The 21,299-nt window shown below is 39.2% G+C and overlaps 1 protein-coding gene across 1 annotated transcript in view; it reads right to left on the bottom strand.

Moving 5' to 3' along the window:
- Window positions 1-21,299, bottom strand: part of LOC118415973 (inositol 1,4,5-trisphosphate receptor-like) — a 97,079-nt gene that overhangs the window by 53,337 nt on the left and 22,443 nt on the right. Inside the window, 5 exon segments of the mRNA XM_035820957.1 lie at window positions 46-68; window positions 71-143; window positions 753-911; window positions 1,261-1,347; window positions 18,085-18,200. Coding sequence (XP_035676850.1) covers window positions 46-68; window positions 71-143; window positions 753-911; window positions 1,261-1,347; window positions 18,085-18,200 — 458 coding nt within the window.

Raw genomic sequence — 21,299 nt, 5'->3', positions numbered from 1 at the left:
ATAGATGTACGAGTCCTCTCCTCCTAAACTGTCGTACTAACCCACCTCTTTACAACCAGGGTTGTCACCAGCTCATAGTTACTGGCATGGAGAGGCTGTCCAGCATTGACTGGCATCAGGGTCACCTTGTCACCAACAACAACCTGTGGGAAAGGTATATCAGATGGGTTCACAGCTCATCATCCTTCTGCATGCAGATAATGATAAAATAATACCCAGACATGGAAGGATAAGAATGGCATCACTGTCTAGAAGATTCTTGGCTATCATCAGTTGTTGATTTGGTAAGACATTATGTTTCTGCAAGGACAATTGGTGTTATCTTTACCTTTCTAGAGCATTGCATTTCATTAATTTCATTTATTTTATTCAGCCTGGAGTTACTCTGGGCATTACTGAGCCCTGTTTTTCAGGAGTTCATGGGAACATTAAAAAAAAAACACAACTATTTACTTTAAGACAAAATTTGCACAATTACACAATTGAACAATATTAATTATGTAAGTTCCTGTAAGTTTCACAAGTATCATAATAAGTCATTATTCGATTGTGCCTGCAGTCTACTTTTGCATACTATATCCACAGCACAGTGCATCTACTCTGCTTCATCAACAAGATGGCTGACACTCGATCCGTTGTAAAATACAAGGAATGTCTTCATGGATCTTGTCAACTCAAGATTCTGACAAACAAAATGAACACTATAGATGTAGCCTTGCTTATGGCACTACAGTACATGGTAATGTACTTACATTATCCCCTGGTGATCTCAGCTTGTAAAAGGGCTGGATGTAAAACCATGACCCTTCATTTCCGGATGGATCAAGGGTGACTCTCATTGCATTTTTCTCCAGATGTGCCGGGAGGCGCTTGTTCACTGTCAGGAACTTGTTGCTCTTGAGATGGAGAAGCTAAGCAACAGAGTTTTGGTGACAACTTTCATCAACAATAGCACAATAAAAACTTCTAAAGCTTTGAGGTAACATTATTTCACTACTTTAAAATAACTGTATCTAAGGGTTTTGCCCAGTGCCTGTCAATCTTGCTGTTAATGACTGACGAAAATAATGGCTATTCCATCATCTTGACAGACAAATTTGGCATGTCTGATAGGGAAAAGATTAAATACGGTCCAATTAAACCAGGAAAGCAAGGATTTGTCAACATGACATTTAGGGATGAACAAACCCCTGCTGTACTCTGCAAGCAATTGCATAGAACAGTACATCTATAATAAGAGGCTATCCACAGGTGTCTTACCTGTATGACTCCTCCATACTGAATGACACTGCCAAGTAGCTTCTTGTTCTCAGCCTCATTTTGTTTCTTCTCCAGGTCTGCTGCATGCTGCAGTTAAAAGATAAAAAGATACAAATTTGTTTTTGAATGAGTTCTAGAAGATAGTGCTGCAAGTGGATGAAAAACTGGATGTGTGTCAGTCTGAGTGCTTGTGTTGACTTCTAACTCCATGGGCTTTGTATATTGTCTTTGATGAGGAGATTCACTCCCTCACTCATGACCCATGACCACGACCACAGTGGTCGTAGGGGCTCCCCAACAGTCAGCAGCAATGATGAGGAGATTATTTCCACAAAATACCTTTTATTGTGTATCATTATTGCCTGGTTTCCTGGTTGACAAAATAAGGACAATGTGCTCATAAAACTGGATAGTGTGTGAGTGATAGTGTTGACTTCTAACTCCATGGGCTTAGTATATTGTCTTTCCTAAAAATAGCTTGTCTTGTATACCACTGCCTGGCTTCTGTTTACACACCTCGCAGGATGTGTAGAAAATAGATCTTGCTTGTATGTACAGCTGGCACTTTCCAGGAATTGATACTGAATACTTTTTCCAACTACATTCATGCATATGTAGTCTACTACCAAGGAGCACCTTGCTACTATCATGAGTACAAAATTGTAAGAAAACAGGATTGGAAGGGGGCAAACAGTAAATAAAACATTTGCCCTGAAGTACTTCAAATTTTGAATAAAGAATTAGTGAATGTTAAGAATGAATTAGCAAATGTACAATGTATAGCCTTTAATATACATTGGTGCCCTATTGGGCTAAGTACAAACAGTCATAAAAATACAGAAGTCTTAATAAAGTACCTATAGTGATTAAAGTGTAAGTCACAATTCATAAAAGTGCCATGCAAGAAAGGTATGATAAATGCAGGATGCTAAAGCTAGGTTACTTATTATGCTTAAAGGATTTAGTACTATACACATTATGGGCCAATAAACCCCAAGCAACAATATTTCTTTCCATGAGAAATGAGTACTGTTAAGCTCACAATGACTGTTTAAAGCAGCCATTGACACCTGTAATATCAAAACCTGCCAATGACCATATATTCTACTATATGACAGTCAGCAAATAAACTTAATATAGGAAATAAAATTTACCAATTAGATGCACCTGTTCTCTTTCTCACTTACAAAGATGAATTAATGTGACAATATTTATGAAAAAAAAAAGAAAATTCAGCAGACCGCACAGACAATGGATACCAATCAATACAGGAAAACATCAATCAAAGCTATTTACTTCTAATACTACTACAGTGTCAGTCAGTCTATGCAGACTATGACACTAAGCAATTACAATGCCAACGTTAACTTCTAATAATGTATTTGCAAAATGCATGCTTTGTACAAGAAGGGGCACCTTCAAGGAGTGTTTCTGCATAAAGTCAAGTGATGAATTTTTTCTTATCTTTGAGTTTGAAGATTTACACTTGAGGTATTACACGAATTCTGGGCCTTTGAAAATGCATCATTCATGTGATCACAAGTTGATGGAAAGCCAGCACCCTCAGGCTGGCAAGCCCTGGATATTACAGATATTGGTTCCAAGCATCAAATGGCTCTCATCATGCCATCACCCTAATGACAACTCCTGCACGTGTTGCATGCAAGCCTCAACGGAATAAATCTCTCTGAAGGACAAACCACACAAAGCCAGAAGGTCGCTCATGTGAGCAATTACTGCAAGATACGGTCTTTGATTTGCATTGATATAACATTATAAGCTGGGACGGCACACTCTCAACCCTCTTCAATGGTGCCAGAGATGGAAGCTGGAATTCAGTTCTCTTTGAACCCCATTTAAGATGTCTAAGGCACACACAACCACTCTAATCTTGGTGAGTGCCACAGGAAATGGAGTCTGAATTCCCTTGTCTCTATCACTGCAGTCCAGCTTCATACAGTTAACTATCGTGCTGACCATTTCCCCACGGTAATGAACACATTCTTGCTTTGATGCCTTTGCTGACCATGTTAATGTAAAAATGGGGTTCAAGAAAGGTATGAAACTTGCCCATCTTGTAATATCACTTTATAAGACTTTGTAGTGCTTCATGTATTGTTGCACTTGCAGTGTATTGTTGCATTTTTCAGTCAAAAGTTTATACTTGACATCAATAAATTTACCTTGTTAGCTGTTAATGTGGCATGTCATATGCAACAATTCTATCACAGGCTGACTTTGGTTTTAGATTTGATTTGCATACGGTGTCTTCATTGTGATGTACACCATTCTCATGACAAAACCAAATTGGTGCAGTTGTATACACATGTAATCATGTTGATTTTTCACCCATTGTAAGAGGAACTTCAAATGAATGTATCATTTCCTCCATCTGTTGTATCCATTCTTCATTTCTTGTGTTCTATTGACAGTAGAGACAACGACAACCCCGAAGATGCCCTCCTGATGATTATCGAATTCTCATTGGTGTCTCACTCTAACCAGGCATTCATTGTAGATGACAGGCTTTGTACCAAAGTAAGAACATGGAAATTCACAATCAATAAAAAATACAAGACTGTGGTCCCCTGTTGAACCCTTCAAATTCAAGGTCAGATGTTCTCCATCTGAATCATTCACGGGAAATTACGATTCATCCTTAGATAGGCAGGCAATAGTGGGGTCAATCAACAACCAGTGCCTCTGAGCCCCATGATATGGATTAGATTCTAGCCCCCTCTTTAGGAACAAGAATTGATTTTCTACTTTTTTCAGAACACATATAAAGGCTATTTTTGAGTCAAGAATGGATTCCCATTAGTTAAGCTGGACATTGATGAATAAAAGAGCTTGTTTCTTTTCAAACTACATGTTTTATGTTTTACTCTATGCACATCTTAAGAAAAAATTTGAGATCTTACTGCCAATACTTCCACATTTGACATTCATCACACAGACGCACACATGTAGTTAGAATAGATTCTATCTTAAGAATAAAAGCTAGATTGGACAAGGCTCTACAAGATGGATCAACTGCCGGGAATGTGTATATCTACTTTGCTCCCAAACTTGTGGTTTAGCATAATAATAATGGCTGTTCTTGCTGAGATCTATAGTATGGGTTTTATCTTGTCATGGTTGCTGCGTGGAAACGTGACCCCTGCTACAGGTATCAAACATGTTCATATGCAAGTGGAACAAGTTTGACGTCATTCGCATGGAAAATCAATGCAAACATCAATGATAACAGAGATGAGCAAAATGTGCCAAGACAAGACAAGACATCTCCTCAATTATACGCAGCTCTGATTCAGTAAACCAAGATAACAAAATGGAATACAGAATGTGTCGGCTGGTGTGTCCAAAAATAGCGAGGCATTCACAATCACCGATGTACAGGAAATTGATAAGTTACCTAATCAAAAACTTGCTAAGGAAAAGTAACAAGTACGTCATTGTCAAGGGGCACCCACTATCTGCTTTTATGTTGCTTTTTGCCTTGAGATTCATCTTCCATTAAAGGACTGTCGCCAGTCTCGTTACATTTAATGACTTCACATTTTCCCCTTTCAGAGACTTGATGTGACTGAGCGGAGGTCAGGACATCATCCTGCCTGGTATGAATCAGTCATGACTCTCATCTTGATTTTACATCATGCACAGTAACCAATGCAGCAAGACAAACGTATATAGGAACCCTCTGGATCATACATGTACATGTGTACATGCATATCTTATGTTCTGTCACGATCTTTCAACATCTCATATATTAAAGATCACCACAGTACATTAAATTCCACAAAATAGTAAAGGATAATTATGCAGAAGTGGTTTGTGCTGAGATGATCTGTATTCCACACTTGAAATACAGCTCTTGATACTTGTTTTTCCACTGTACTAGCCTAGATTTCTGAGATATAGTTGGGGTCTGGTATCCAGGCTACCACTGTACTTGTGTGCAGATCGCACTTGTACATAGAAAAAGAGAAAGTCTGTAAACCATCTGCTGCTAATCTATTATAATTGCTTCCATTCAGCAGTCATGCCTGCACTTAATGACAACCTGTTTTATTGTATCATTATAACAGGATAAATCATATTCAATGTGTAGAGCTAAATTGGAAAAGTTGCAGGTGCAGCACAATATTAAGGCTGGACTGCACCTGTGTTACTTCAATCACATACATGTCATTCATGCTTATCTGTTCAAACACCATGAATATACAAATGAACAACTTGTACAAGCCAGTGGGCTGTGATTAAGGAAATCTCTTATAAACCCACTGAATTCCTCATGAATTGGCCAATCAACCAATTCAGAAAAAGGAAACATTCACTCAAAAGTTAGAAACTAGCATTAAAAGGGGTATCAAGTTACAGTACAGGTAAGTATCATCTTACTAATGACAAATTCTTGATATTACTGATATAACAGGTTGATATTTCTACTGCTTGAAATAAAATCATACGAACAGAGTCATACCTAGTCATATACAAAGTAGTAGGTTCGAGATCCATGTATAAATGTTACTGTTACAGTTTTAGTCTTGGATGTTGTGACCTTGATTATGCACACTATCAGTGTGTTATATTTAGTGTGAAAATGGGCTGGGAGAATCCACCAACTGTGCTGAGGGAATAGAACCCATCCAGTGATCCATGACGGAGGTAAAAGGATCCTGGAATAAGGAGCCACACTTCAGCTGGTTTATGATTGCAGGTTTACCGCTGAGCGGGCTGCTATCATGGCAAGTCATCCATCAAAAGATTGATGAGTACAGATCCAAGCAATGCTGGAAAACCGCAGCGGAATTACTATTTTTGATCTACAGTAATTGTGTGTTACGAGGACAGCATATGAAAAAGTTGCTTCTCTAGAAGTTCTGAAAACTAGGAGTTAAAAATACTTCACCATACTACATGTAGCGGCTCTTCTTTCTCCCAAATTGATGCCTGTCTGGAATAAGCCATAATACAACAGAAGCTGACTTGATCATGGGTACAGCTGCCTATAAAGCATGTTGACTTACTGACAAATCCAAACTTGATTTGTCAGCCCATTATCGAGTGTGCACTCATGGCTTGTTTTATGGAATGGTTCCAATCAGAAAAACAAAAACCAGGAAAACTGCACTTTCTTATTTTCTGTCGCCATTATTTTTTCGGAATTAATTTTTCCATTTGTTTTCCTGCCATACAGATTGCCTTTTGCCAAAAAACTGGAAAAAAATATGGATGGTCCAAAAGGTGAAAATGAATAAGAACAGCCATCACTGACAACCATTTTTATCAGCTAAAATGCCTTCAGTTTGCCTTTGTGCCTGGCAGAGGCACCACCGATGCCATCTTCATTGTGCGCCAGCTGCAAGAGAAGTTCATAGCCGCAAACAAACCTCTGTACTTCGCCTTTGTCGATCTGGAGAAGGCCTTCGATCGAGTTCCCAGAAGGGTGCTGTGGTGGGCACTGAGAAGTCTTGGTGTTGAGGAGTGGGCCGTGAGGGTGATCCAGGCCATGTACGCAAATGCCAGGAGCCGTGTGCGAGTGAACGGACAGTACAGCGAGGAGTTCGGCGTTGGTGTTGGCGTTCACCAGGGATCTGTCCTCAGTCCCCTGCTGTTCATCCTCGTTTTGGAAGCTCTGTCTCGTGAATTCCGCAATGGAGTCCCCTGGGAGCTCCTGTACGCAGACGACCTGGTAATCATCGCAGACACCCTGGAAGAATGCATCGCTAGACTGAAGGCATGGAAGTCGGGCATGGAACGCAAAGGCCTGCGGGTTAACATGGGGAAGACAAAGATCATGATTTCTGGTCAAGGACTGAACAAACTGAAGGAAACTGGATCTTTCCCGTGTGCTGTATGCCGTTCCGGGGTGGGTGCTAACTCCATCCAGTGTACAGTTTGTAACTTCTGGGTCCACAAGAGATGCTGTGGCATAAGAGGGAGTCTGCTAGCTGTGCAGAACTACACATGTCCGCGGTGTCGAGGGGAAGCTAGGCCACTGGATGGCCGCCCTACAACACAAGTCACTGTGGATGAAGTGGTCTTGGACGTGGAAGCCAGCTTTTGTTACCTTGGGGACATGCTCTGTGCTGGTGGCGGATGTGAGCTTGCAGTCACCACCAGATCCTGCGTTGCCTGGGGTAAATTCAAGAAGCTCCTGCCCATCCTTACGTCCAGGCACCTACCCTTCAAAACCCGTGGCAAGGTGTTTGACTGCTGTGTACGTGCGGCCATGCTTCATGGGAGTGAAACCTGGGCACCTACCACCTCGGATCTACAGCGGTTGCGCCGCAATGACCGTGCCATGATCAGATGGATTTGTGGCGTCAAACCCCGGGATGAGACCCCTTCATCTAGCTTACTTGATAAACTTGGTATTCTGGACATCATCTCAGTGCTGCAGTCCCGCCGTCTTAGATGGTTTGGGCACGTTGAAAGATCTAGTGACTGCATCAATAAGATCACCAAACTGAAAGTATCTGGCAACAGAGGTCGTGGTAGACCTAGGAAAACCTGGAGGGACTGTGTCGGCAGGGACTTGAAGGAGTGCGGTCTGACAGGGGTAGACCCACTGGACAGAGCCAAATGGAAACGGAGTGTGAAGACTGGCCGACTGCTGCCTACCCCTGCGTCAGGGAACCCAGCAGCAGTATAATCTAACCATGGATAGTGAGTGAGTGAGTGAAAATGAATAAGCATTTCCTTTCCAATGTTTCAATCTGATCACAGTGAAAATGGCATTATGGTATGCAGACAAATCTGAGTTCAAAGAAGAAGTATCACAAGAACAAAGATTTGTCTTCATAGCTGTAATTTATAAGCATGAACAAGAATTCTGTTTGCTAAATATGTTCCTGGTACCAATTAGTTGGCAACTGGGAGATTCTGGTTTCAGTCCTGGGAAGGAAATCTTGGTTAGGGCTGCACCTGTCTTTCGTGAAGGACCTAAAATGTGAGTCTTGTTTTCAAGGAGGTGCCTCAAGTATTCAAAGGAGATGGGCTTCCAACTCCTCCCTGTAAAAAATATTCCCTGCTACAGAAACAACAAGGAGACTTGTTGGCCTACGTCATGCCACTAGACACTACAAGGTGAACATCAAAAATGTTTGGCAATGATTACTGATTATTTATAGGCAAATAGCAGAGGGTGAGAAGTTCCAGAAGTGTGGCATGTTTCAGAATCAGAATGGCTACAGTGTACTGTCTCCGTCATAACACTGTACACTGTTCATAATGTACAGTACTCTGCAATAAGTACAAACGACACAGCAATATTGATATATGGTTCATGGTTAAGTTCACCACAGCCACTACATGTAACAGCAAACACAGACAAACTTTAACTAGGAAAGTCTGTAAAGCTTTTTCACACACAGGATTCATGACTAAGATCTGCATGTCTCAGACGCAGGCCACAAGTCCTAGCACGAAGCCAACTAAATGTAGAACTGAGTGAGAGACAATTGTGCCGTTGAGAGGTATGTTTTTTTTTGCAATATGAAATTAAACCAGACAGTTCTTTTATTCACAAGTTTCTGATGCATATCATACATGCATTGCAGTTCTGATGGTGAAAGCTGTAATATAACTAAGGTAGACAGACAAATGCACATCCAGTAAAAGACATGTGCATGCAAGTTTTAAAAAATTAACTTGGTGGTGGAAGGTGGCAGTTGAGTCTTGGTGAAAGGAATAAGCTCTAGTCACACTCCAATGAATTCAATAATGATGTTTGCATTATTTAAACCAGCTTCATTTATACAGTTATACTCTACAAATATTTTCCTTAAGCCTGGGTTTTAGCCTGGCAAATCTTGGAAATTTTTAAATATTTTGTCAAATGGTTGAAACAGGGAACAAACACTACCAGGTACATAGATGTATCTTTTAAGTTAAACTTGTATAGAAAATTGGAATTTTTTCCTCGGGTTTATGGAATTTGGAAGCTTTGGCAAACATCATTTTTGAAGATTCTATTGATATCTCTGTACCAAGCTCTGGCAACACAGATTTTGTAACCATAATGAAAATATATTGATCTGGGTAATATGTTAAGACTTGACTGCAATAAATAATCAAACAACAAACAGAACTAGCTTAGATTTATCATATTTCATACGGCTCGAAATAGATTACACTGTGTATCCTAGCATGACCCAATCTCATCCACTTCTACCTTGCAATATTTGTCTGGGAGGTTATCTGCTGCAGTTATTACAACCGGGACCTATTTCCTCTTTGCTTACAAAAGTTTATATAAGGGATCTGGAATCACTGTAGGAGGTCAGGCTCCCTCTGCTACTGATACATGTACATTGTATAAAATGAGTCCCACTACAGGAGTAATTTGCAGTCTGTGTCTGCTGTATGTAGTTAACCCAACTGATCTTTAACACTTCAAAGACACAAAATGTTAACACTTAAATGTCAAGGCCCATTGCATCATTAGTTATTCATGCTATAGGCTTTGAACGATTTGAGGGGTTAGCTTTGGATTTGTTTCTGTTTGAGATTCTAATATATGCTGTTATGACATTCATTCTGCCTTAGAAGCTTTGATCTGTAACAATGCTACATTATTAAGCACAGAATCTGCCTCGCAATGTGCATTTTTTTCTCAATAAGAAAGTCTGATTTCTGAATTTTCTTTGTTCTGCACATGAACATTAAGTGAAAGATATTATTATCCCATAATTCTTACAAAGACCCACTAACCTTGACACAAGCCAGGGCTGACACATTTGACTCAACGGTCTTGAAATCGTGGTAGCCATTTATCTTTGGAGGTCAAATGAAAGATCTATTTTGAACCCTAATTACAAGGATGACATTTAGCTCTGTGCACAGTAGACCTCTTCTGTAATGATCTTAATGGTCGATCTGGGTATGCATTAAAATCTAGTCTCGCTTCAGTTTCAATCCCTTACATGAACATGAATCTGATACACGTAGTTTGAAGACATTTTAATTCCACTAGATTGTGCAGTGTATCAGACAAACATGTTTGCAATCCCATTCTGACAGCAGGATTCTGAATCCTGTCCCTAGACACAACACATTGCAGACAATGTGGGTGTTTTCACCTCCCACAAAGCTGCCGACTCATTCTGACAAAAAACTGACAACCCTCTCCAAACGTGTGATGGTTTCTCTGGGGATCCGATAACAAAATCCCAAGTTACAAATCATGCGAAATGGCTCTCATCTTCCCCGCACTCTGCAGCCTTCATGACTCAGCCAGGGAATGGTTAATTGGTAAGTTTGGAAGCAGAAAGCACAGCAATCAATCTTTCAGCACCATGGACATGTCTAGCTGTTGAAACACACCCAGCTGGTTGGCATGTTGGGGGCTTCCTCCCGAGTACTGTAAATGCAGAAATGTTCGCGGTGGATTAATGTTCGCGGTTTTCGCGGCGGCCGCTTCACTGCGAATTTAAAACCACCCCGAAAATTTTTCCATAACAGTAAGAGACTACAGTGCATGGTGCTACCGCGAAATTAAAATCACCGCGAAAAGTTCATTTTCCCGCTACTGCGAAATTAAATCCCCGCGAACTTAAATGCATTTACAGTGTCCCAACAGGTACCAAAATGGGTTCAAAGATTTAGAGATAAAAATCAGGAAGTAAATACTATATCTCCATTTAGTATAACTTAACACCAACATCACAGCAGAGAAGGCAACCTGCCACCGTGTCTTTTAAACGTGTGATTCGACCTTCCAACTGGTACAAGGCTGATTCCACTTGAGCCATTAGCTTTCTGTAGACCATTAAGGTTTCCATCTTTGGCTGGCCAATGTGGGCAACTTACGTGGGCAGGAATGTGGCCATTTGGATTTCTGATCCAGGGAAATACATTCTTCATAAGCTCCCCAAATACCCAAGTCACCGGAGTTACATTCAATACAACTTTCTCTTCATCATAGGTGACAAAGGTATGGGTATGTGAATGGCACTTCAAGTGTGGCACTAACTGTACACACATTTTGGTTCTGGCTCACCTTACTGAACATTCAGGTTGAATAGAAAATCTGTGTAGGGGTCTTTTCAAACTGTTTACTCTATAAAGTACTGACTTCTTGGTGTGCCTGCATGGTGAATTTGGCATTGATCAAAACCAATTTTAGTGATAAATGAAAAGAAATGTGTAGGATCCCATTATTCACATTGTGTAAAAATAATAATCAAATATGTGTCTAGACACAGCTTATCGGAGCATCTGTGACAATGAGGTGTGAGAAGAAATCTCCTCTCGAGACAATCTGGTGATTTACTGCTAGACTAGACAGAGATTTGTCCAATACCCACAACCGATGAAAAAGGTTGATATGAATGTAACAAATTATCCCAGCCTATTAGCCTAGCTATTTGTTGATCATTTTTCATCCACGATGCCTGGTAAGTATGTTACATGCATTAAAAGGAATCATTCACACTAGGCGAGCAGCTCTACTGTTTGGGGAATCGTGTGGTAAGCATCTGTTGCTTCCTTCCTTTCTTCCGTTCACCTTGAACCAAATTTCTGTGGGTGCTTTTTTTTTCATTATAAATGGTCATTTATATGTAGCAGATAAAGGGATATCCAGCAGAGCTAGTCCATGTGCAGTATAGCTAGAGGGTAATATTGAAATTGCTCACTATACATGCCATCTAATAAATCTTGACAATACTACCTATACTAGGGAGTTACAAAAAACTTACATTCACAGTTTGCTCTATAATTACTTACCGGTAAGCTATGTGGAGCTTTCAACTTACATACAAATGTATTTCTATTTTACACAAAAAGAGCTAGAAGTACAATGCACATTTTTATTTGCAAGATAGCTTTCTTCTGCATGTTAATAGCTTTTAAACGATATCATACAGTATTCTCCACTAGACAACCTGCAGCTACAACACTTGACTATATCGGTATATGCTTGACTGAAATTCAATCAGCCACAGTTCTGGGCTATTTTACATTTCCACTGATAACATCACTTGTGGGCGGGTGTGAACTTCCCTATATGTACACCTTAAGTACCAATTTCACTTTCTGCAAGCTTTATTCCCACCAAAGCAATCACAGACCACTCTATCTCCAAGATTCTATCCTCTCATAATTGTTAATTTCCCTTTGCTGTCTGCCAAGTGAAAATGAAACCCATTAAGAACTGAAAAAAAAGACCTTTGCAATACATGTACTTCATATTTCACTGGACTGGCGAATGCCTTCTTTGGTTAATGCTGAGGATTGTCAATTTGGTTCATAGAAGCACTGAAGTAGTGGCCTTTGGGCTTGTTTGGGCAGAAGATGACTCACTTAGATATGGGTCACCTCATCCATCCTACAAATAACAAGCCCTGCAGCCATTTTCACACCAGGACCACAATGTTACAGTGAGCTGGCTGGACTTATCATGGTTGGACACCAGTATCCCCTTAAAAACAATTGCTGGTCTGATTGCCATACTGATACCTTTATCGAGTGGGAGTATTAGCGCTACCAGCTAAAATCAATCCTTTTCTGGGTCAAGTACCCTACTCATGGAGCGACCTGAATTTGTAATGGATTCTTTGTCCTCTTCTTCCAGGAATATGAAACAACCGCAGAGGTCTCTCTGGAACTACTTGTGATTCTCCTTTCTTAGCCCTTCACATATCTTCTTTCAATTAAGACACAATAAGGTCGTATTTGACGGGACATTGATCTGGCCATGGGGGTAAAAATGCAATCAAGCAACAGGGCTTCAGCTGAATAATGAATGGCTTTGCCTTTGTGGAACATTCGATATGGTTATCCTCAACCTTGAACAGACCAAATCAATCCGATCAGTCACCTGCTATCTGTTATTAATGTTGACAGCAATGGGTCCATACATTCTGTTTGCGGTATGAAGTTGGGTTTATCAGGTGGATATGGTAAAATTATCCTTGATTCAAATGATAAGACCTGGGTTATACTATGGGCCCAAGTCTTAAGATTTCAATTAATGATAACATACTTTTAAGTATATTACCCTTGATTGAAATGATAAGACCTGGGTTCATACTATGGGTCCAAGTCTTAAGATTTTAATTAAGGATAACATAAATCTAAGTATATTACCCTTGATTGAAATCATAAGACTATGAAATGCACAATATGGGTCCTTTTTATCTCTTGTTACCTAATAAGATATGAGAATGTACAATGATTATTTATTTAGACCAATTTGGAACTTTGTTGAGGTATGGAATTCCAGTTATTCACCTAGTATACTATAAGTTGACATCACAGTGGCAGTTTTTGAGATGACGTCTTCACCACAAACTTACAACCATCTTCTGCCCACCTACTTCCCTGTCTAAGCAAGTTACGTCCTGTACATTGTACAGTATTGTGATGTATTGGAGGTACCTGTTAAGGTTAATACGCACGAATACTAATAAGGTGCAACTGAAAACAGGCCTGATCTTCAAACATTGAATATATAAGCTACTAATAATCCACATAAATCATGGTGTGGGGCCACGCACTATCTTGGTTTCTGGCTGGCTGGCTGTAAAGATGCCAGTATTACCATTTTCTCCATCTCACAAAATCAAATCCCTGCAAACTTAAAGCAATTTTCCGTATCTTCTATTCTAGCTCTAGTTCTGTTGAGAACAAAAAAAAATCTGCACTTACAAAAGGTCTTCTACATAAATTTGCATTGTAATTGCTCAAGACATGCACAAATCATTATAGAGCCCTGACCTTCATCGAGTTTTTGAGATGCCCCTTCTAATTAGTCCTACATAATCTGCCTCTGCATTACAAGTTGGCCAGAATGAACTGTGGTTTGGACTGGGAAAATCGATGCTGCTCAGGAAACTCAATTTTCTAGTGAGCATATTTCACATGGAGGCTGATAACATTGCTAGTTTCATGTTGCATGTACATGACAATTTAACATTATGGCCAGCAGCAAATTGGAAATCAGTTGTTTTGGGTAGATGCACCAGCTATGGGTAGGCTCATATTCCATGTATTTTGTAGAAATATGGTTCAGAATTTAGAAATGGTAGGGAGATAGTTTGAAAATCATGCCTTTTTACAGACTAGAGTTCAGTGAAATAATACAGACAAGAATGCACCTGTATACTGCATTAGTTACATGGCTAATGATGTACACCTGTACACCCTTTGATGATAACTGGTCTTCAAGCCTTTCAAGGACCTCATCAAAGATTTAATCATATTCTAGACAGGCTTTGACAGAGAACCACAGGAAGAATACAATACAATGTTTATCATACTCTAGGATCGGCAAGATTTATCTATTTTTACAGAATGTTGCTTAGATGTGTTGTTTGTCCATCGTGGTTCGATGAGGACCTTGATTTTAGCTTAGGATGTAAGCACAATTTAATGCGGGAACACTCCAGTTTATTTTGGTTTCAATTGGAGGCTGCACACCCACAAGTCTAGACTCTAGTGATTGTCTCTTCCAGCAAAAAATTCTGAATAAAAATATCTGTATGTGGGGGGGATATCCCTTCAGCGACAAGACCAACTGAGGTTTGTTTTTCAACTTTCCTACTTTGTGTAAATTAGAGGAGAAAAACATCATTTCTATGTCAAAAATAATTGTGCATTTTCTAAATTGTATAGGATAAAACCCATTGACAAGACTTTCTTGGCATAAGCAACTGAGTTTGTCAGAAAAAATCTTCTGTAGAATTGAGCCAATTACAGTAGAAAGAAAATTCTAGTACTGCAGTTTTTTAATCATCCACCGGGTGCAACTTCGCTTCAAAGAGGTCAATCTAGGTCATAGAACAGCCTTATATTCAACAAGGATGGATATCAGTAAGGAACACTGGGGCCCAAACACAATTGTCACAAAAAACACTTCCCTACCTATACTTTTCAGCCACGTTAGTATTTGATGTTATTTCAAGCAGACTATGAGAAATGAGAACAGTCCCTCCAAAAGCTTTCCTTCCTTTTTGTCGGACAATACAATAGACCCCAGTGGCAGTAGACCTGGGTTGTGCTCTGTTATTGTCAGCTTTGCCTCCTGATACATTTGAAAGTTTGAAAATGTCTTTTATGTGTATCGATACATGCAAAGTTGGTCAGGAGACAAACTAAATTTAAAAAGTCAATGTGTCCATTTGGCAGTGGTGCCAACTACATGTAGCTTACTTATCACATGTCAAACACCATTGAAACTTGAGCTTATTTTTAAAAAAAATCATGAAATAGCAACAGTTACTATATAATGTTCCAATAGATAAGTGAATTACAACATTTCAGCATGTTCTATCACAGCAAAATCAGTATGAGGGCATAGAGCTATGGTTTTACCTAATATTTTCCTCTGATGCATTTTGATAATATACAAGAGAACCTTTGTTTTGTCACCATCAAACTCTACAAATATTATTTATAGGCTAATATCAACCAGGCCTTTATAGTATGACAGTAAAAAGCCCAGTAGCAACATTTATGGCTGACCTTTATTGCATCATATATGAACTAATAAAAAGTAATATCCCTCCAACAATTTTCTTTCCACAACTTTGACAGATTCATAAAAGTGAATGCTCGCAGTTGAACTCAAAGATATGCTTTTACAACACTGCAATACCAATCAGTACTGCATACATGACTCTGTCATACTTTCATATTACTGCTTTAGGCCATCTTAACAATACAGTTAAGTCCATTTCAGAGGCTCTGTTTTTGTCTAATTTTGCTTCAGATTGATGATTCTGAACACTGGATATGTAAACATTAAGCAGAACCAATTTCTGACCTGACAAATAATCAAAATCTCCATCAAAAGTACTACATGGGAAGATGGACACCTTATGTAGTACTACATGTGATTAGTGTTTCAATAGGGATGTCAAAAGTGTGCAGCCTCACCAGTGTGGTCCTGCTGGACAGAGCTGCCAAAATTCTATTGTTAAGGACCTCTGCAGCAGTACAATCAAAATGCTGCATATAACTAGTAGTAGTAGAAGTAGTATAGCTTTTGTTGTAGGCAAGTATTCTTACCTCTGAGTCTGATTTGGCATTGAAAACTTTGACAATTCCTTCCACTGAAGTTTGAACGCATTACAGTTATCAATGTGACGATGGACTCAGCTACATGCCTGTATTCTTAAAAAAACTACAAAACTGAACACTGGCAAGTGGAAACACTGCCTAAAATACATCACCCAAGAAACCATGCAAAATTCCATCCCATCTTTCAAGGTTGTTTGGGAGAAAAAAAGCCCCCAAGCCTTTCAGGAATGCCACAGATTATTTCCTCTTCAGAAGTCCTGGCCTCTGGTGTTCCACACATGGGCCTCTCAGGACCCAGACACGTCAACAGGAGATGTTTTAATGGACTCTGTGCTACACAGAACTCTCAAACTAGTAAAAGGAGAGTCCTACTCTACTACATCCATCATAACACATCATTCTGTATTATGTGCATTCCCTTTGATGTTGGCCTGACCAATGGTATTCTAGTAGTTGTCTGCGCATTATATTTTTACCCAAAAAAAGGCTATTGGGCTTAAGCTGTTGTTCTTCACAATGTGTTAGTTTTCGTGAATAGACATTATGCAGTATATTCATTTATCTTTCTATGAGGTTCTAGTGGCTCTATTTTGCAGTTGAAACAATTCTGTAGTACAGTAAATATACAAGTACAGTAGCGAATAACTGGAAAGACCACCATAAAAATAAAACAACCACAAAGGTTCAAAGATTTATAGTATCATCACAAAACAATACATGACAAGTTGAATGCTGACTGCACTAGTTGATGTACACAAATCCATACAGCCAAAGTCATGTATAAGGTAGTAGTAGTACCACCACACATGTACAGCTTGATTATATTGTTGCCATAAAATGTGACAGTCTAGCATTGTGGTCTGGAAACATTATCTGCCATTGCAAAAACTAAGAGCAGTCTGGTATGTGTCAGAAACGAGTTATATGTAGGAAATAGTTATTATAAGATGGGGACATTCTGCAGTGCATATATATAGTCAATCTGAAAACAGTGCTGATAATGTTGACAAAACAGTTGCATACATTTTGTCAATGTAAATTAGTTTTCAACAGCAATAGGAAGAATGTTTAGATCCTTGTCTTGATTTTATCAATCAGGTGAAAATACTTAGCTGACTACCATGCATGTCAGCAGATATCAGAATAACGTTGTTATTTTTAATGCATCCATATTAATGGTGTCCAACATCAATATAATCCAGCTGTGATCTAACCATAACATCTAAAATCTTATATTACACAATTTAGAACCATGGTACTTATTTGGGTCTAAGCAATATTTCATCTTTTTGTAATTTTTCATTCGAGTGTGATTCTAAATCATATCATTAGCTTCTAGGACAGCATAAAAAACAAAGTTTGCATATAGCAGGTGTCCATTACTTTGGCAAATTACATTTGGCTGTTACCATACAGAAGCTAAATTAGCCCAGTTCATGTTGATTATTGTGTTACATAACACTCAATTGTGAATGCCTCATTATGAGGCTGATAGAAGCAGGGTTTTTAAAACAGTTATTATTATATCCCTAAATTTTAAACATCTAGGAAACATTATAGTACATTTTTAATAAATTCCATTATCAACTTGGGAACACAGTAGTCACAGTCTCCAAAGAAGAAGTCAAATTCCCCAGTTATGTACATAAAAACATCAGTTAGCGCTATAGACCTTTCAATGTTAGCTTATCTCTGTGCCTCCTACTAGCAATGAGCCTGTAGTCATGAATTTGCAAATGAAGATGGATTACAAGAAATTGTGTTCAGATTCTGTGAGAGGACAAACAGACTCACCTGTAGCTTTTTGAGCAGGACAGCATCAGCAGGGTTGGAGGGGTTGGGTTTGGCTGCCTTCCAGAACTGCTTCTGGGCAGAATACCGGTTCATAGGACAGATCCGGAACAGGCAGTCTACAAAACATCCAGGAAAACAAAAACATATATCAGAACTAAAGCACAGTTGTGTTTGTAGGTAACATCATGAAGCCTGACTTTCATGAAAATAAATGTGCTGTAATCAACAATTTTGACCATCAGTACACATTACCTTCCAATCTAAGTGGCATAGAGGCCATTGGTTTACTAGGCAATGTTTACTTCAGGTTTAGTTCGGTCATGCTATTTGATTAGGATAACATTGCTATCCTCAGCAATGTAGTAACGCACAACCAACACAGTTATCATATCAACAAGCCTAACTTTCCTTTGTAAACTCGCACACGAAAAGAAATATGCTGTAATCAACAACTTTGACCATCAGTACACATTACCTTCCATTCTAAGTGGCATAGAGGCAGTTGTTTTACTAGTCAATGTTTACTACAAGTTTATATAAGTCATGCTATCTAATGCATTAGGATACCAATGTTCAGCGATGTAGTAACATACAACCAACAGGCAACACCGTTATCATATCAACTTGGTTGGTGTTTATGCATGTACACCCAACTTTCAGAAAACAAAGGAAGGCCAAGGTCTGATCCTGTCATCAATATGCATTTGTGGTATCTTCTGACAGACTGACATGAATTTCGAAGTCCATAATAGCCTAGAGCTTGTGCTAAGACTGTAGTAAATCAGGCAAGTCTATTCTGGCTTGGTGCCACCGTGTGCTGTTGGCCTCTATCACCATTAAGTACTATAGATTAGGTTTATGGCCTGGTCTAGTGGGATTTGTAAAACTTCTCATAACTATTTAGAAAAACTAATGCCAGTGACATCTATTGATGCCAGGCAGTCCTGCCAACCTTATCTGACTCACAGTCTCACTAAGACTGAAATAGGGGGTCATCCATTATCAGGCCTCGAAATACCTTTTTCTGCATACCTGCTCTGGTGCTGGTAACATTGAAAATTACCTGCACCAGTCCAGACAAATTTTACCTGCACCACTCTGAATTTAGGAAGTATGGATCATACTAAAATTGTTCAGGAACCATTGCTATTTTTTTTCTTTCTTACTTTATAGGTGGTAACAGCCAATGCATCAAAGAACAATCCACATGAACCTACATTATAGGACATTTATGTATAAAACCCAGTACATCAGTGCAGGTTAGGTGCAGGTAGACATCAGAAATACCTGCACAGCTCCAATTTTACCTGCACTAACCTGCATATGCAGGTGGTATTTCGAGCCCTGATTATGATTGTGTTCAGGGGCATTACAGGCATGCTGTCAAACTGGGATTAGTACACTGGAACACCCAATCTAATGTCATTACTAAGATGTAATCAAACTCAGACTGACGTCACAGGAGCTAAGTGTATAAGCCTTACTTGTAATTAATGTCTTGGCAAAGTCTACATGGATAATTGAGAAAGGGGAGGCGTGATTTATCAATCCCGACGCAAACGGCGGCACACTGTTGCCAAAAGAAAAGTAAATTGGGAATCGCAACTTAGAATGTATATCATACATTCCAAACACGTCTATGTATGTGCAGGAAACACATGAAACTGGGACATTTCCCACAGTACAGAGTCCATCTATGTGACTGGTACATCAATCAAGAACTAATGACCATTACACGTAAAGCACAGTGCTCTGCTCTTTCCCACTGCAGCAACTTATACGCAGGGTTAATCCTGTCAAAATGCATTATGTCTTCTTGACTACAACAACAGTATTCTGGACAGATTACGGTCTACAAGTGAATGATAAAAAGGAGGAACATAAAAGAACGCAGCAAAATCAGACTATGCATCTTTGATATTGCCTGGTACCCAAACCTATTAAATCTGAGTCCTTTTTGTGCTCTTTGAAAATTTGTAAAAGAGGACAAAAGGACGTCGAAGCTATAAAATCAATAGGTTTGGATACCTGGCCATCATTGATATGCGGTGTACCGAAAGTGCGAAAAGGAACGAAAAGGAACGAAAAGGAACGAAAAGGAACGAAAAGGAACGAAAAGGAACGAAAAGGAACGAAAAGGAAGCAAACTTAAATAAAATCAATGAGAATATAAGGAATCGGTACTGCGGGCATTAGAAGCCTATGAAACGTGTTTTATTTTACCGAGAATTTGACATTATCAAATTTTTACAGCGCTGTTTCAGGCTGTTGTTTTTGTGTGGCTAAATTATTCCTTGAAGATCTGCGAAATACAAAGAAACGGAACTGAGATAAGAAAGTAAGGACTAAAATTCATTGGGTGGTAGATGAATATCGATTATTATACATTTTCAGGATGAGGCAAGATTGTAACGTTGTTGTTGTATTTGGGTGGCTTTTATTCTCCCTAGAGGGGAGCGCCGCATGCAAATGACCCGCGAAATCCGGTCAGGAAAGATATGCTAATAAACTGCTGCCCCACGAGCATGACAGCTCCTTTTAACAGGGCCAACAACATGGTTTTCTGGAGACTGGAGACATATCTTCTCGCTCGTTCACAACGAAAGAAAAGCTGTAAAAGGAGAGACATATATACATTGTACCAAAGAGATTTCATCAAGTTGTACCATGAGTATTCATCATTTTGGCGGGAAGAAAGGTGCCAACGTGAGGAATTTGTGCAAAGGATATTGGTAAATACAATTTCTGTCAACAATTTTCCGTCATATTCAATACAAATAAATTTCTGCCTCTTGCGACCGACATCAGGCCCTCGCTGATGATAAAAAATCCCAATGCCGGGTTTAGATGTCCTGGTTGCAAAACAAATTTAAGGCGTTGTATTAATATTAATGAAAGTGTGAAAAAAAAGGAAGGAAAAATAATTCCCAACATGCTGGGCTCGAACTTCCGATCGTCGACTTCCCTGGGTTCGAACATGCGACCTATATTTCTCTAAGGTCAAGTTCTTACAAATTGTGCAATACATATACTTGTAACTTTGCTATCATTGCATTTTTTTAACAACTATATCCACATAGCATGGCTTTTTATGATAAAATATGCGCAATCGTTCTCGACATAATCCATTTCTTCTTGTGAAATTTTATAGTATAAATGTAATATGGATATTCTAAGGAATGTTATAACCACATTAACACGTACATGAACATAGA

This window comes from Branchiostoma floridae, chromosome 5, assembly GCF_000003815.2.
Source record: "Branchiostoma floridae strain S238N-H82 chromosome 5, Bfl_VNyyK, whole genome shotgun sequence".
Classification (NCBI taxonomy): domain Eukaryota; kingdom Metazoa; phylum Chordata; class Leptocardii; order Amphioxiformes; family Branchiostomatidae; genus Branchiostoma; species Branchiostoma floridae.
This window is presented reverse-complemented; position numbering and strand designations above follow the sequence as displayed.